The sequence below is a fragment of the Mauremys mutica genome, chromosome 3, assembly GCF_020497125.1.
Source record: "Mauremys mutica isolate MM-2020 ecotype Southern chromosome 3, ASM2049712v1, whole genome shotgun sequence".
Classification (NCBI taxonomy): Eukaryota; Metazoa; Chordata; order Testudines; family Geoemydidae; genus Mauremys; species Mauremys mutica.
Genome location: NC_059074.1, coordinates 32,583,520 through 32,602,064, shown reverse-complemented (window position 1 = coordinate 32,602,064; position 18,545 = coordinate 32,583,520). Strand labels below are relative to the sequence as shown.

The window sequence follows — 18,545 nt, the reverse complement described above, 5'->3', positions numbered from 1 at the left end:
GGGTCAGTCCTAGGACCAATCCTATTCAATTTATTCATAAATGATCTGGAGAAAGGGGTAAACAGTGAGGTGGCAAAGTTTGCAGATGATACTAAACTACTCAAGATAGTTAAGACCAAAGCAGATTGTGAAGAACTTCAAAAAGATCTCACAAAACTAAGTGATTGGGCAACAAAATGGCAAATGAAATTTAATGTGGATAAATGTAAAGTAATGCACATTGGAAAAAATAACCCCAACTATACATACAACATGATGGGGGCTAATTTAGCTACAACGAGTCAGGAAAAAGATCTTGGAGTTATCGTGGATAGTTCTCTGAAGATGTCCACGCAGTGTGCAGAGGCGGTCAAAAAAGCAAACAGGATGTTAGGAATCATTAAAAAGGGGATAGAGAATAAGACTGAGAATATATTATTGCCCTTATATAAATCCATGGTACGCCCACATCTCGAATACTGTGTACAGATGTGGTCTCCTCACCTCAAAAAAGATATTCTAGCACTAGAAAAGGTTCAGAAAAGAGCAACTAAAATGATTAGGGGTTTAGAGAGGGTCCCATATGAGGAAAGATTAAAGAGGCTAGGACTCTTCAGTTTGGAAAAGAGAAGACTAAGGGGGGACATGATAGAGGTATATAAAATCATGAGTGATGTTGAGAAAGTGGATAAGGAAAAGTTATTTACTTATTCCCATAATACAAGAACTAGGGGTCACCAAATGAAATTAATAGGCAGCAGGTTTAAAACAAATAAAAGGAAGTTCTTCTTCACGCAGCGCACAGTCAACTTGTGGAACTCCTTACCTGAGGAGGTTGTGAAGGCTAGGACTATAACAATGTTTAAAAGGGGACTGGATAAATTCATGGTGGCTAAGTCCATAAATGGCTATTAGCCAGGATGGGTAAGAATGGTGTCCCTAGCCTCTGTTCGTCAGAGGATGGAGATGGATGGCAGGAGAGAGATCACTTGATCGTTGCCTTTTAGGTTCACTCCCTCAGGGGCACCTGGCATTGGCCACTGTCGGTAGACAGATACTGGGCTAGATGGACCTTTGGTCTGACCCGGTACGGCCTTTCTTATGTTCTTATGAGGTCATCTAATCCAACCCCCTGCTCAAAGCAGGACCAATCCCCAACTTATGAAGCTACACTTAGCATTACTGCTCATCCAAATATGAAAAGAAAATACAAAGCCAAGACTGTTTTCCAGTTCAATGGGGGTGTTGATGATATACAGAAGCAATGCAACCCCAGCAGAGAACAGTGTGTGTGGCAGAAAGAGAAGAGTGTAGTACTCCCAACCCACCATGCCAAAACCCATCTCAGCTGCTGGCCTGATACTGGGAGGTGGGCTTGCTGTTCCCTAGGGAAGGGGCCTTGCTGCCATTCTTGGGATGAGTCCCCAAGCAGCTACCCCTTCCTCTCTGTAAGGGGTAACCTTCTGACACACCACCACTCCAAGCAAAGGACCTACCAGGACATTTGGGCCCCCATGTTGTAATATGCAGCATTGCCAAGCCCAAGCATTCAAAAATCAGATCAGATTTCTCTCCCCCCATCCCATCAAAAGTTTAAGCAGAAAAATGAGTTTTTTAAAAATAATAAACATGAGGCTTGTTACTTGCCTTTGAGCAATTAGAGTTCATGTTCTCAAGCTTTTCCATACCAGAAGAGCTAGACACCTACTTATTGTTTAATAAAATCTAGGATTGTCACATATGGGGGCCTTAAGAAAAACACTAAATATCACACCATTCTTGGGGTGGCAGGGGGAGGGAAGAGAAGAAATCACAAAGCAACACTGTGGGTGCCCAAAATCCTGGATTGCCATAATCCATTCCTCAGTATAGCATCAAATTCAGGCTTTTTGCCACTACCTTCAAAACTCTAGTCAACTCTGCCCCCTCCCTTGGGTCAGGGACCAGGACATGCAAGATTGTGCCTAGTGGTTGGAGTCAGGCCTAGTGGTTAGAACAGGAGCTATTAGCCAGAAATTGGAGCCAAGGATCAGACCTGGATTCAGATATCAGAGCCAAAATAGGAAGTCAAGAATCAGAGCTGAGAGTCAGAGCCAGGTTACCTGGAACAGAGAAAGGAAGGAGTATAGTCTGAATAAGGAGCTATTGGAGCTAGGGGGTAAGTGCTTCAAGCAACCAGTACCCTGCTGCTGCTGGTCTTAAGAGCTGGTCTGCTGATCCCCTCAGCCAATCAAATGGTTTGGCCAATCAGGCCCCTCAGATGGGGCCCAGCTGCGCTCATTAGTCTGCCTGCAGGTTAAGATAGCAGACAAGCAATCTAGTTGCAGGTTCTTACTCCTAACACATTGTTGAACTTTCCCCTCACCCCTTACACTTCACCAATGTTCCCACCTTTGTCCACTCACCTGTCAGCTTCTTGCACAATTGCCTCTCTGTTGTTTCTTCCATATAGCCCTATCTGCATGATACCTGCTCCCTGAGTTTATCCACCATCAGACCACTGAGCTCCTACAATGCTGCTTACAGTAAAGCTAGCAGAGCTGGATAAAAATACCTGTTTCTTGTTCCTCTGATCTTAACCTCTGCCTACTTGTCTTTATGCCCTTAGAATGTTCTGGATAGGGACTGTCCATTGCTGAATGTCTGAAAAGCACCTATCACAGTATGTGTGCTACCATAAACAAAACAAGCAACAGTGATGATAATAATAATACATTTTTTTGAGAGACCAAGCAGTGGCAGCTCTAAAGGTTGGCCAGTCTCTTTATACTTTGTAGACTCGCTGAGGTCAAACATCGGCTCAAACCCTTCATAGGGGGTCCTGACATGGAATTATATTCATGAAGAGTTTAAACCAGTTAGAGAAGCTCTGTTAATTTCTGGAAAGCTTTTACATCCCGAAATAAATGTCATGACATTACCTGTACCTTAAGGAAAGGCTGAGGTAAATTTGCTTCATTTCAAAATATTTATATTTGTTTGTTCAGCTGCATGATATCTGGAGTTAAGAACCAGAATTGTGATGCTAGCAATGGAACCCAGATCATTAAAAATTCAAACTGATGGAAACAACAGGGCATAGTATTTATCTGAGTCATGCATCAATCTGACTGCTCTGCATAATGATCTTAATTAGAAAAGTGAACTGAAGCATGAAGACAGTCTGTCTCCTAGCTTTGAAATTATCATACCCCTATCAGTATTTCAGTATGCTTGGGTAACTTGTAATTAGGGACAAAGGTTATACATAATTTTACATGTTGAATAACCGGTTTTATACATATCATTTTGAAATGATTTAAAGACAAGTTACAGGACTTGATTTCCCCAGTATGCCTGAAATTTTGTAACTCCGCTATCAGGCTGCACTAATTAGTGGATGAGCTTAATAACTAATGAATAATAATAAGAGTCGCATCCTTTATTATATAATATAATAATAGTGTATGTATAACTTTCCATCTGTAGATCACAGATCACTTTCTAAAATTTGGTAAGCATTAATATCCCTATTTTGCTGACAGAGGAAGTGAACACTGGAAAGTTAAATGACTGGTTACAGGTCACAGAATAAAGTCTTGTCTATATGGAGAAATTTACTAGCATATGGGCTTACTGTGTAGACACTCTTATTTTGGAATAAAAGTTCCTGTTCCTGGTTTAGCATATATCGCTTCCAAAGTGACACATGCTCAACCAGAAAAAAAGGCCAACCCTGCCTGGGTTCTGTCAGAACGTTGCTGAAATTGAACTGTCTCCATGAAACATTTCTATTTCAATGTGTTTGGAAAATTCTGATATAAAAATGTTTTGTGGAAGTTTTCTGACAGCTCTAATTAGAACTCAAGAGTCCTGAGTTAAGCAGGTGCTTAAAATCAAGCACATATGTTTCATTAACTTTATGTACATTGAGCAGTCCCATTGACTATTTACAGTGTGCAAAGTAAAGCATGTGTGTAAGTCTTTGCAGGATCAAGCCCTTAGATTCTATTTTAGGAAGTCTTCACATTTAATCATATTTCTGTACATTATTTCCATCTGATTTTTCTGAGATGGTATTTCATCTTACAAATTCATTGGAAAAATATCACCTCTTTCAGGTAAATAATATGGCCTCACTGTCCCAGACTAGGATTTACACATACTAAAAATATGGAAATTAAAATAACAAGTGGGATCTATTTCATTAAATATTTGTTACATTTCTACAGGGTTAATAATCATCTTTTTAATATGCAAGAAATTTATGGGTGTTACAATTCTCATTAATGGGCATTACAAGTGTTCATCCCACACACATTGAGAAAAAGATGACATCCTGAGAGCTGGTACAAGTAATAGCTTTTTTTCTTGAACATAAATTGTTCCCCTCTAGCTCTCAGCCCATCCCCCAAAATCAGTGAAACCACAGCTGTCAAGTGACCTTCAATTGTTTCTGCATAAATGTTTTCATTTTTTCCCATGTTTTCACTTTATGGGCCATTTTTTTAAAGGGATTTGAACCAGGTTTCTTGTTTTGTGGGAACAATTAATCGCAGCAAAGACCCTAGCATTTAAATATCTAAACATTATTATTGGTAAACACAGTATTGGAGACCATTTTCAAACATCTGGCCCTAATGTTTTTTAATTAAAAGTAAATTTTAAAAGCAATGTAATATTAATACTTTATACTTATATAGCTCCTTTCATTCAAGGATCTCAAAGCTCTTCACATATATGAATGAAGTCCCATTGGAGAGAGTCCAGGGGAGAGCAATAGAAATTATAAAAGGTTTAGAAAACCTGACCTGTGAGGAAAGACTAAAAAGACTGGGGATGTTTAGTCTTGAAAAAAGAAGACTGAAGGGAGACTTGATAGCAATCTTAAAATACATTAAGGGCTGTTATAAAGAGGATGGTGATCAATTGTTCTCCATGCCCGTAGAACAAGAAGTAATCAGATTAATCTGCAGAAAGGGAGATTTAGATTAGTGTGATGGGTTCAGTCACAGAGACCCCCTTGGGACTGTCACCTGACATGCTGGAATTACCTTTGAGCCCATTTTCCCTACCAGCTTGGGACTCCAGAACCCTATCTTTTTGAGCCAGACATGCTAGCCTGCTGCAACACAGACCCAGGTCTGGTCCACGCCCCCAAAGCTGCAGACTTTAACCAAAAACTGTTCAGCAGGACACCTATCTCCAACACCCAAACCCCAATGGGATCCAAACCCTGAATAAATCCATTTTACTTTGTATAAAGCTTATACAGGGTAAACTCATAAATTGTTCACCCTCTATAACACTGATAAATAGATATGCACAGCTGTTTACTGTCTCAGGTATTAATCACTTACTCTAGGTTAATTAATAAATAAAAGTCATTTTATTAAGTATAAAAAGTAGGATTTAAGTGATTTCAAGTAATAACAGACAGAACAAAGTAGGTCACCAAGCAAAATAAAGCAAAAACACGCAGGTCTAAGCCCAATACATTAAGAAACTGTTTACAGGTAAAATCTCACCCTCAGAGATGTTCTAATAAGCTTCTTTCACAGACTAGACTCCTTCCTAGTCTGGGCCCAATCCTTTCCCCTGGTACAGTCCTTGTTAGTTCCAGTAGCCATCTTAGGTGTTAACTAGCGGTTTTCTCATGACTGGCAGCCTCTTTGTCCTGCTCCACCCACTTTCTATAGCTTTTGCAAATGCAGGAGTCCTTTGTCTGTGCTTGACCCCCACCCCTCCTTCTGAATGGAAAAGTACAAGGATTGAGATGGATTCCAGTATCAGGTGATATGATCACAAGTCCTGTGAGACCCCAGCCTCCATTCTTCCTGGGCTGGCCCACACATACACAGGAAGGTTTGCAAGTAAACAGAGCCATTTACAATCAATTGTCCTAGTCAATGGGAGCCATCAAAGTTCTAAACCACCATTAGTGGCCCACACTTTGCATAATTACAATAGAACCTCAGAGTTATACTTCATATTTTTAGCTTCAGATACAAGAATGATACATACATACAAATAGGAGGAATATATTCAGTAGGTTATAACCTTTGTTATGATACCTTACAAGAGACCTTTTGCATAAAGCATATTCCAGTTACATCATATTCACACTCATCAGCATATTTCCATAAAACATATGGAGTGCAACGTCACAATTAGATATTAGGAAAAACTTTCAAACTATAAGGATAGTAGGAATAGGCTTCCATGAGAGGCTGTAGAATCTGTGTCATTGGAGGTTTTTAAAACTAGGTTAGACCAACGCCTGTCAGGGATAGTGTAGGTGCACTTAATCCAGCCTCAAAGCAGAGGGATGGACTAGATGACCTGTTGAGGCCCCTTCCAGCTCTACATTTCTATGATTTTATAGCATGAAACCACTATGCATGGAATACCCATCATGAGCCACAACACCAGGCTTCTACCACCTCCATGTTCAATTGCCTCAACTGAAAAAAATATACTTAGCATTTATATATTGCTATATATGTTCAGCGCATTGTACAGAAATTAACTAAATTAATCCTGACAAGACCCTTATGCTGTAGGAACACAGAAATTGCCATGTAAGATTGAAACAGTGTCCTGTCTTTGACAGTGGCCAGTACCAGAGCTTTAGGGACAGGCGCAAGAAACTCTGCAGAGCATAAGGGTTTATAGCTCTTCCAAACTTTGTTTTTTTAAATCCTAATTGTTGTAACTCTGGATGTTTTCCTCGTTGTATAAATGTCTCATTTATTTTAATTCTGCCAAGTATTTGGCCTCAGTGATATTTTGTGCTAATTAACTCCACAGACCAATTGCATTTTGTATTACTGTTCCCAGATACAAATAAGAAAACTGAGACAGCAAAGCACTGGCAGATACAGGATTTTAACTCAAGGTCAGGTCAGGATTGTTATCTCCTGACACACGCTCACCTTCCCAACAACCCCCCCATTGATCACCATGTTATGTGTTAGCCTTGCTAAGTAATCCTATTGTTATAACTTCTTCCCTTCTTCTTCTGGCCTCTCTGTACAGAGGTGCAACCACAAAAAAACAAACCAAACCAAACCAGGGATCAGGAAGAACAAAATTAAAAGGGTGAGGCTCTGGGATTTCTTCCCAGGATGAATAAAATAGCAATTTACATCCCTCAAGAACCACATCTCTTGCCCAAATCTCCCCCTTCTTCCCTTCACCCTCAGCTTCTGGGAGGTCCAGGACTTCTTATGCTTCATAAAGCTCAGATTTCGGCTTCATTTCCCTGCACTCATGGTCTACAGGAACTCCTCCCCCCACACATTCCAAACATCTCCCCTTCTTTCCCCCTTTAGTACTTAGGAATTCCTCCCTCCTTCCCACTCCCCATCACTTCTGACCTCCCTCCTCTGGGACCTGCTTGGGCTGCTGCTGTTACCTTCTGTGATCTGATGAGAGAGAAGATCTTTATGCCACTATTCCTGGTTTCTCTCTTGAACCTAGTAAATTTTTGGGTGCTGTGAAATAATTAGTAAGAGTAGTAAGACTTTTCCATATCTAATATGGTTCTATGATAATTGTAAAAGGAACTCCATGGCATGGACTGTTGAACAGAAAGACAGAAGCTTTTCTCAAGTGGCTGTAGACAAAGGCAAAGGCATGTGATTATGGTAGAACAGTTCATTGTCTACTGTGGTATTACTCTGATATTAAACAAACAAACATTAATAGAATGTTTCAGAATAGTGCCCTCTTTATGGACATGACATAAAACTAAGCCCCTGACAATTAAAAAGCAACAGTTTTAAAACTCATAAAAGGAATATCTTTTTTACACAATGCATAATTAATCCTTGGGACTCATTGCCACAATGTATCACTGAGGCCAAGATCTTAGCAGGATTTTTTTTTTAAATTAGACATGTACATGGATAGGGACAACAGTCACAGTTACATTGCATAGAAGGACTACAAACTGTAATGGTTCAGGATATAAACTAACTACTAACTGACAAAGATTAGGAAGAAATTTCTCCTTCAGGTAGGTAGGTTATATCATATTTGTCCATTATGTGATTTCTTTCATTTTCTTCTGATGTATTTCATAGAATCATAGGACTGGAAGGGACCTCGAGAGGTCATCTAGTCCAGTCCCCTGCACTCATGGCTGGAGTAAGTATTATCTAGACCATCCCTGACATGTGTTTGTCTAACCTGCTTTTAAAAATCTCCAGTGCTGGAGATTCCACAATGTCCCGAGGCAATTTATTCCAGTGCTTAACCACGTAACAGTTAGGAAGTTTTTTCTAATGTCCAACCTAAACCTCCCTTGCTGCAATTTAAGCCCGTTACTTCTTGTCCTATCTTCAGAGGTTAGGAAGAACAACTTTTCTCCCTCCTCCTTGTAACAACCTTTTATGTACTTGAAAACTGTTATCCTGTCCCCTCTCAGTCTTCTCTTTCCAGGCTAAACAAACCCATTTTTTTTCAACCTTCCCTCATAGGCCATGTTTTCTAGATCCTTAATCATTTTTGTTGCTCTTTGGACTTTCTCCAATTTGTCTGTATCTTTCCTGAAATATGGTGCCCTGAACTGGACACAATACTCCAGTTGAGGCCTAATCAGAGCAGAGTACAGCGGAAGAATTACTTCTTATGTCTTGCTTACGACACTCCTGCTAATACATCCAGAATGATGTTTGCTTTTTTTTGCAACAGCGTTACACTGTTGACTCATAGTCTACACTGGCAAAACTTTTGTTGTTCAGAAGTACTAAACACACACACACCCCGAAAGACAAAAGTTTTGTTGAGGAAAAGCGACATGTGAACAGCGCTTTGTTGGCAAGAGTGCTCTCCCACTGCTCGTTGGGGGTGGAAGCTTTTTTGTCCCCAGGAGAACTCTTTCTTGCTGACAAACAATGGCTACAATGCGTATCTTTTAGCAGCATGGCTGCAGCAGCACAGCTGTGCCACTAAAACCTGCATAGTGTAGACAAAGCCATATTTAGCTTGTGGTCCACTATTTCCCCCACCCCCTCGGGATCCCTTTCTGCAGTACTCCTTCCTAGGCAGTCATTTCCCATTTTGTATGTGTGCAACTGATTGTTCCTTACTAAGTGGAGTACTTTGCATTTGTACTTATTGAATTTCATCCCATTTACTTCAGACCATTTCTCCAGTTTGGTACAATCTTAACTCTACATTTAAAAGATTGATTTGTTTGAAATATCATTGCAATAATGGTTTATTTAAAAAAAATGAAGTGCAACCCACCTTAGGAAAGAATGGATCTGAGTTCCACTAGTGTGTCCTGTAAACTTGGGTTTACAGCTGCTAGGTGATCCTCCTTTAGCTCAAGCAGCAAGGGGCACCTGCTTTTTGCGCTACAAGTCTCGGGCTCAGTCATTAATTGGCTAAATGAGGGTTAAAATATTGAATACAACTTGGGGTGACCAGACAGCAAGTATGAAAAATTGGGACAGGGGTGGGGGGTAATAGGAGCCTATATAAGAAAAACACCCCAAAATCAGGACTGTCCCTATAAAATCGAGACATCTGGTCACCCTAATGCAACTTCTTCCTCGGGCCCCTTTAGCGTGTGGCTGATACTCGGTTCTGTAGGGCAGATTCCCTTCCCACCCAGGCTGTGCACAGGGAATGAAAATTGGCTCCACCTCCCCACGGCCTCGGGGCAGGTGCTTCTGTATCCTGGGAAATTTCCCCAAAACTGGGAATTTGTGAGTAAAATGTTTCAACTTGGGAAAAAGTTGAAACATTTTACTCACAAATTCCCAGGTTTGGGGAAATTTCCCAGGATACAGAAACACTGTAAAAAGCTTTATCTGGGAATTTTTCACCCGATTTGGGAAATGTTTACCACTAGGTTGGGAAAAGTTGGCATCACGCTATAGAAGCACTGCCTGGGGAGGGGGGTGATGGAAAGAGGTGGTTGTGACCGGGCTAGCCAGCGCTGCGCCCCGGCCCGCTGGCGGGCCGACCCAGCCGAGAGAGGCCAGCACAGCAGCGGCCCTAGGGCGCAAGCCCCAGCAGCAGCACGTGCCGCGCGTCAGGCGGAACCATCCATTGCTACCGGAACCCAAGCGCGCGGCCCCGGTTCCCGGCCGGTTGCCCTTCCCCAGCGCTCCGCAGGCCGTTGCTATGGCTCGGGGCCCGAGGCAGCGCGGGTGCCAGGCATGGAGGAAGAGGACACGGTGAGTGGTGGTTTGGAGCCGCCCCGTGCCGGGTTCGCTCCCCTCGGGGAGGCGGAGGGGGAGGTAACGGGGTGGTGGAGAAGGAGGGGTTTGTGTAGGGATGGGGGAGGCCATGGAGGTAGGCTGGGGGCAGGTTGAGGCGGGGGTAGGTAATGGGGCAGTTGTGGTGCGAGGACGTGGGTTGTGTGTGTGGGGAGTGAGGACTGAGGTGGGGCTGGAGGTAGGTAATGGGGTAGATTGGGTGGGGGTGGGGTATAGGTAGTGGGGGCAGTTTTAGGCTGAGGAGTTTTTGAAGGTGTGGGTTGGGAGGTGAGGATGGAGCAGATTGGGGTTGAGGTGTGGGTGAAGGTAATGGGGGTGGTTGTGGGGTAATGCATTTTTGAGGGCATCAGTTGTGGGGGGGAGGCTTGTAGGTAATGGGGTGGTTTGGCATGAGCTGTTTTTGAGGTCATGGGTTGGGGTGGGCGAGGAAGGGGCGCTTGTGGGAGGAGTACAGGAAATGGGCATGGTCTGTGGTCTTTTTCGGGGCCTGTTGGTCTCAGGGTTGGTGTTGGGGGCTTAGAGACTGGGAGGCTTGGTTTAAGGGGATGGTGGTTTTTCAGGAGGTAGCAGCATTTATTTGTATGTAGCAGGTTTGTATCTTCTTATTAGATCCAGTGCAAAATAATCCTGAGCATGACCGAAATTCAGAAATACTGGAATCTACTGATCATTAAGTAGTTTCAGTTCCAGTTTTGCTAGAAAATATAAGGTGGAAAATGAATAGTTAAGAGGGCAGTTTCTAAGGATTGGTGGAAGATCTCTGATTTAGGAAAATGTAATGCTTCACATGGTTCATTGAAATAACAACTTTGCGTTTTGCATGATGAAAGGACACTGGCATAGATTTAGGATCCACTGTGGGCAAATCAGTGCAAGTGACTTTTGGGGTGAGGGGATCCATGATTCTGCACTGACTGGTAAATTATGGGTTAGCTTGTTTTTCTTCTGCTAGCTGGATTAGACAACCTGATTTAACCTCTCGTTAAACCCTGCAAATCATGCAGATGACTCTGAATAAACAAACATTTTTAAAACAGAATTTTAGGATGTTTCCTTCCTTGATTCTCTTCCCATCTCCTCATACCTTAATTATTGAGACCTTAATTTTTTTAATAATCTCCTCTTTTCTTGGGTCTCTCTGGTCGCCTTTTATTCTTGCAGGCTTTCTTCCATTCCTTGTGTTCTCTAACTTTTTCCAGTATTCAAAAAGCTTCCCAAAGTTTCCCTTTGCTTCCTTTTGTGACTGTCCTCTACTATTCTCTTCCCTTCCTAATGTGTTCATTAATGCCCTGTAATGTCATGTATTCTAGGCATAGGATACATGGGTTTTCCCCTGTGATAGTGTTGCCATGTACAAAAGTTAACACGGGTCAGGTAAAGAATTGGAAAACATACATTACAGTGATAGACCCAAGAATCTCAAATCTATTTAGTTTAACAAAGAGAAGGTTAAGGGGTGACTTGATCACAGTTTATAAGTGCCTGTGGGGGGGAGGACGACAAAAATTTGCTAATGCGCTCCTCAGTCTAGCAGAAAAAGCTATAGAAAAAGATCCCATATCTGGAAGTTGAAGCTAGAGAAAGTCAAGCTGGAAATGAGGTACAATTTTTTATCCATGAGGGTAGCTAACTATTGGAACAATTTTCCAGAGGTTTTGGTGGATTCTTCATCACTGGAAACTTTTAAATCAAGGCTGAAAGTTTTTCTAAAAGATGTGCCTTAGTTCAAACAAAAATTAATTCATGGAGGCCCATGGCCTGTGTCATACAGGATATCAGACTAGATTATTATAGTGGTCCCTTCTGACTTTATAATCGAGCTGAAGAAGGGATTGAGTGGTCCTAAATTTTATGTAACTGTTGATCCTGTAAGTGGTATGATCACTCTGCCATATACTAAAATGTTTTGTTAACCGCATTTTGTTTTGTAAATATTTCAATCCCAATAGTTTGCTTGGTAAGAAAAATTCATTTGGTCTCATTTATTGTAAGTGTAATACTAAAACAACCTTTGCTTTTGTTCCCCTTAGAGAGATTACAGTGAACCTTGTGTACAGTGTTCTGTTGTAAACTGGGGTCTTACTGATGAAGGCAGATTTTATTGCAAGTCTTGTCACAATGTCATAGAGGTAAGTACGTACTTTTAATTTTTTTTTCTTTTACATTTCAAAGTGGTAATTTTTCATCCTGCTGCTAAAAGGTACAGGCAGTTTTGTGGGTGTTCTGTGTGCATCATATCTCGCGTATGCTGTATAAAAATACTGTACCTTCAGATGATGAGGTATGGGCAAGAAGTTTAGGAATTCAGTTCAAAGCCCAATGTATATAATCTCCTTGATATCGCCTTCACTTAACCTCTCTGCATGTCAGTTGACCATAAAAAGGAGATGACATTTACCCTTTTTTCTAAAGCACTTCATATGTGTGGAAGAAAAGCATTATATTAGTGCTAAGTAATTTATTCTTTGTTTTTCAGAATGACTTATTTTATGCCTTTAAATATTTGATCCATATAATTGCTGCTGTTTTGTGTCTTACTCTGTTCACTGTGTTAGGTTAAACTGCTTTTCAGTATTTCTAGAAAAAACAGCAACATTATAACTGGCTAGACAGTCCTACTGCTGAAAAGATTTGGGGGTTATAGTGGATCACAAATCAAATATGAGTCAGCAATGTAATGCAGTCGTGAAACAAGGCTAATATCATTCTGGGTTTCAGAGTAGCAGCCGTGTAAGTCTATATCCGCAAAAAGAACAGGAGTACTTGTGGCACCTTAGAGACTAACAGATTTATTTGAGCATAAGCTTTTGTGGGCTACAGCCCATTCTGGGGTATATTAACAGGAGTGTTGTGAGAAACAAGAGGTAATTGTCCCTCTCTGCTTGGGACTGGTGAGGCCTCATCTGGAGTACTATGTTCAGTTCTGGGCCAAATACTTCAGGAAAAGTGTGGACTCGTTGGAGAGTCTAGAGGAGAGACAAAAATGATAAAAGGTTTAGAAAACCGGATCTATGAGGAAGCGTTAAAAAAAATTGGGCATGTTTAGTCTTGAGAAAAGAATGCTGATATTGGGGGTGTGGGACATAAGTCCTCAAATATGTTAAGGGCTGTTTATAAAGAGGACAGTGATCAATTGTTCTCCGTGTCCACTGGAGAAGTACTGTGCTTAATCTGCAGTAAGTGAGATTTAGGTTAGATAAAATTATGAAAAACTTTTTAACTATAAGGATAGTTGAGCACTGGAATAGGCTTCCAAGGGAAGTTATGGAATCCCAATCACTGGAGGTTTTTAAGAACAGATTAGACAAACATGTCAGGGATGGTCTAGATATACTTGGTGCTGCCTCAGTGCAGAGGGCTGGACTAAGTGACCTCTCAAAGTCTCTTCCAGCCCTACATTTCCGTGGTTCTAGGACTAATGAAATGCACCTGTAGGAATTATGATAAAAGCCCCAATCCTGCATTCAGCTCTGCATAGGTGGACCCTTGAGCTGTGTAGCTGAGAACTTTGACTTCATACCTTTATTAGTCTGTTGACTTAGCCTTGAGCAGATACTGTTTGGAACCGTTACAATCCCTATTTAGCTAGCAGGCCCATCTCCTTGTTGGAGTACTAGGATCTGTGCTATTTAATCTTCAATGTGAGGTTCTAAGACGACCTGTCCAGGAAGAAGAAAGGTGATTTTTACCTCTTGAAGATCCTATCTGAGGCATAAGGATGTGCTTTGGAGCCATGCTGAGCATCCCTTCTCTTGAACCCCTCCAACAATTCCTACTTGAGCTAGACAGGAACTGCAGGAGTGGGTCTTTTTATGTTCTTAACCCAAGTCGAGGGAAGGCTTGAGGGGGTCAGTGCATGTCACTCACTCTGGCTTTCATAAAAATGGTTCTGTCACAGTGCATCTTCTCAAATGTTGCTCCATAGAGCCACACTGTTGATCAGGTGGTTATAGAAGGGGCAGTGCATTATTCAGACCTTGCTATGTGAAACAGCTTACTTAAACAGAGTAGTGGTTTCAAGCACGAGCTTTGTAGTTATTCCTCTAACAACATGAGCAGATTTTAAAAGGCACAAATGGCTGTTAGATGCCTAACTCCTGAAAGTCAATTGAGTTAGGTGCCTTACTACCATTTGTGCCTTTGAAAATCTCCTCCACAAATGTTTATTCCCTTGGGCCCCTCAAACCTTGCGTCAGAGAGTGTCAGTTCCTGGCTACCTGCCTGCTGAACAGATCAACATTAGGTAAGGTAGCTTCTTGAATAATTAGGCATGCTGGGTCTGCAGAGGTGCATTGAGATGTTTCAGATGCCCTTCAGACAGTTGAGGTTGCACTGTATTTTAAATTTTAAAAATCTTTCTTTCCTTAACTGTGCTAATAAATATTTTTTAGGGTTTTTTTCTAACTGAATGAATTTAAAGAATTATTTCTTTTCTTCACTTATGCTTGTTTTCTTCTTGCATTTCACTTATTTTGGAGAAAGAAAACAGACTATTTAGTTTTGCTCTTGTTCTCATGTGAGAACAAAGTTGCCAAGTTTAAATCCAAACATAAGTGTCTTTGTTCAGTGCTACTGCTATGGTTTGTCAAACATAAACTTTTATTTATATCTTATTCACAATCCTAAACTTCGGTTAAAAAGTCTACTTTTAACTTTAATGCATGTACATTTTGGTGATCTAAAAAAGGTAATGGAAAATGTCAGTGTTTTTTGAAGCTTAGTTAAATATTTACTACATATCTGATTACATGTGTAATGTCTAGTTGTATGTAGATAATTTCAGTATGTAAACACTTTGAAAAAAAATGTAAGCATATTCATCGTTACTTCAGTATCTTGATTTAGTGCATGGATTTTTTGTCTATAAATTTTTTTCAATATACAGTTAAATTTAAGTATTTATCTTACAATAACTTTGACGCTTCAGTTTCCAATGTTTTCTAACAGTGAAGCCTGTTTAATTTTTCACTGCATCATCCAGATGTTCCTGTTTGCTTATCATTCTTAAATTTAAGATTCACAATTTTTTGAGACTTAGTTTTTTCTCAGTTAGGTGTAATGATTAGAAGGAATTCTCCGATGAAGTTATACAGCAGAGGCAGCCCATGCAAGTAGGGATTGCTCTTTTCTTGCTAACATTACACTTTTATCAATTATCTTGCAGAGGACTAAAGAGGTTTTAACTTCTGATGTTATTCCTAACACAAAGATCCAGTCCATCTCTAGAGGATTTAGAAAGAGAAAAAAAATTGGTATGTTTTACTTTTGTCTATATAGTACTTCTACATTTTGTGTAACATATCTTTCTAGTTGTGTTTAATTACTAATGTTCTGGTACTACTTACCAACTTGGTTAGTGTGAGCAAATGAATTTTTCTACAGAACCATACAAACTGAATTAGCTGAAAATGACCCTTTTGTTCTTGCTGGGCCTGCTCTAGACACCAGCTGCATTGGTTTAATTAAAGGTATGATATAAAACAGGTCCAATTTTGTGGTTTACATTCTTATATGGATTAAAATTTGGTTTACATGATATCTGCTTGACTCTGTAATTTAACAGTGATGCACTAATGTAAACCAGGTTTAAGCCAATGTAAAATAGTTTCCATGCACAAAGTTGTACCTAAGTTAAACTGACTTAGTTAAACTGGTGCAACTTCTGTGTGTTAAGTCTCTAGTCTCTTGCTGAAAAGTGCTCTTAACAGGAGATGTAGAAATCATAGAATATCAGGGTTGGAAGAGACCTCAGAAGGTCATCTAGTCCAACCCCTTGCTCAAAGCACGACCAATCCCCAACTAAATAATCATCCCAGCCAGGGCTTTGTCAAGCCTGACCTTAAAAACCTCTAAGGAAGGTTTTTAGAAACCTCTAAACCTCCCTTGGTAACCCATTCCAGTGCTTCACCACCCTCCTAGTGAAAAAGTTTTTCCTAATATCCAACCTAAACCTCTCCCACTGCAACTTGAGACCATTACTCCTTGTTCTGTCATCTGCTACCACTGAGAACAGTCTCTTTCAGGTAGTTGAAAACAGCTATCAAATCCCCCCTCATTCTTCTCTTCTGCAGACTAAATAATCCCAGGTCCCTCAACCTCTCCTCATAAGTCATGTGCTCCAGCCCCCTAATCATTTTTGTTGCCCTCTGCTGGACTCTTTCCGATTTTTCCACATCCTTCTTGTAGTGTGGGGCCCAAAACTGGACACAGTACTCCAGATGAAGCCTCACCAATGCCGAATAGAGGGGAATGATCACATCCCGCGATCTGCTGGCAATGCCCCTACTTATGTAGCCTTCTTGGCAACACTGTTAATTCATATCCAGCTTCTCATCCACTGTAACCCCTAGGTCTTTTTCTGCAGGACTGCTGCCTAGCCACTCGGTCCCTAGTCTGTAGCAGTGCATGAGATTCTTCCGTCCTAAGTGCAGGACTCTGCACTTGTCCTTGTTGAACCTCATCAGATTTCTTTTGGTCCAATCCTCTAAAATAGTAATTGTGTGTCTTTAAATTGTGCTCTCAAGGTCCCTATCAGTCTTTTGATCATATGCTGTTATACCTATTGTAAAGCTATTGTTGAAACTGGATAAGCATACTGTGAAGGTTGTGGCAGTCATTTGTTCTGTTGTCTTGGCCACTTACATTGAAACACCTAAAAAATTATCTGATTTTAAAAATAATCTTAGTGCTGTTATACTAACTGCTGTGCCACAGTGAAAGTGGTGGTAGAACGCTGTGTTCAGAATGAAGTGCTGAAGATTAGGAAAGGGAACAACCCTTGTGGCTCTGCTCCCTTTAGCCTTTTCTGGCTCCTATGACCTGATCGACACACAATTTTTGTACTGATTTTAAGCATTTCTGTTAGGGATATGGTAAAAAATAAAGTTAGATTGTTATAGCCCCTAATGTGGATGCAGTTATATACCATTATAAAGGTGCTTTATGCTGATAGTTTATTCCCCTAAATTTACAGGAGTTAGCCATACCACTATAAGCACATTGAAACCATGATAGTTAGTGGTACACTCCTGGTATAAAACTGGCATAGTTAAAGCAGGATAAAAATTATATTTAGACAAGCCCTAAGTGTGGGTCGAGGAGAAGGGAAGCTGTTGAAAGGGAGAAGCATTTGTAGATGAAGTAGATCATGAAGAGGGAAGAGGAAACTGAGGCAAACACTTGGCATATAGAGGAAAGAAGGACATTTACATAACACATGGTGAACGGCATAGGGGAAATGAGAGAATGGATAAACACAGAGAAAATTCAGAAGAATAAAACCCAATATAGGAGGCATGAGTGCACACAAAAGTAAAGGCACAATTAAAATACGTAAGACTTGAATTCAGGAGATAATGAAGGGAGAAACTGTAGAACACACAAAGGGGGATAACATAGGAGACAATCATACAGAACATATAAAGAACGAATACTTTTTTCTCCCCCATTCAGTATTGCAGTGGGTTCCAGTTTTTTGTGCTGGGAAAGGGAGAGGAATAAGCACACCTATTCTTTCCTTCATGACTGGTATCTTGTGCTTTATTTTAAAATTAAGGTCACCTAACAGTCATAACATACATTACAAACACCATATTGATAACTCTCACTTTGCTACAACTGTTTTGGTTCTTGAGAAATGTATGGGGAAACTGTTGTAGTTTGGCTGGTTTTGGTTTTTCTTAATTTAAGATTCTAAACTTCACTTACCCTAAATGATTAAAGTACCTCAATAAGTATTTCTACATTACGAAATTAGGTTGATTTTATAGAAGTCGATTTTTTAGAAATCGATTTGATACTATTGATTGTGTGTCCCCCCACTAAGCGCATTAACTTGGCAGAGAGCATCCACAGTACCAAGGTTAGCATCGACTTTCAGAGCGTTGCACTGTGGGTAGCTATCCCACAGTTCCCGCAGTTTCTGCTGCTCATTGGAATTCAGGGTTGACCTCCCCATGCCTGATGGGGCAAAAATATTGTCGCGGGTGGTTTTGGGTACATGTTGTCAGGCCTTCCTCCCTCGGCAACGGCAAACAATCGTTTCTCGCCTTTTTTCCTGGGTTACCTGTGTAGACGACATACCACGGCAAGCGTGGAGCCTGCTCAGCTCACCGTCACCCTATGTCTCCTGGGTGCTGCTGGCAGACACGGTACTGCATTGCTACACAGCAGCAGCTCCTTGCCTTCACGGCAGCAGATGATGCAATACGACTGCTAGCCGTCGTCTCTTGGGTGCTCCTGGCCGACCTCAGTGAGGTCAGTCAGGGCGCCTGCGCAGACATGGGAGTGGCTCCAGGTCATTCTCTTCTTTAAGTTTCGTCTCATGGAGATTCAGTCCTGCTTGGAATATCA

The 18,545-nt window shown here is 41.0% G+C and overlaps 1 protein-coding gene across 1 annotated transcript in view; it reads left to right on the top strand.

Annotated features, from left to right (window-relative positions):
- The first annotated feature begins 10,023 nt into the window (after positions 1-10,023).
- TAF1B (TATA-box binding protein associated factor, RNA polymerase I subunit B) overlaps positions 10,024-18,545 on the top strand; it is a 59,988-nt gene continuing 51,466 nt past the window's right edge. Inside the window, exons 1-3 of the mRNA XM_045009833.1 lie at positions 10,024-10,151; positions 12,224-12,322; positions 15,358-15,445. Coding sequence (XP_044865768.1) covers positions 10,134-10,151; positions 12,224-12,322; positions 15,358-15,445 — 205 coding nt within the window. The 5' untranslated portion in view covers positions 10,024-10,133. The remainder of the gene's footprint in view (positions 10,152-12,223; positions 12,323-15,357; positions 15,446-18,545) is intronic.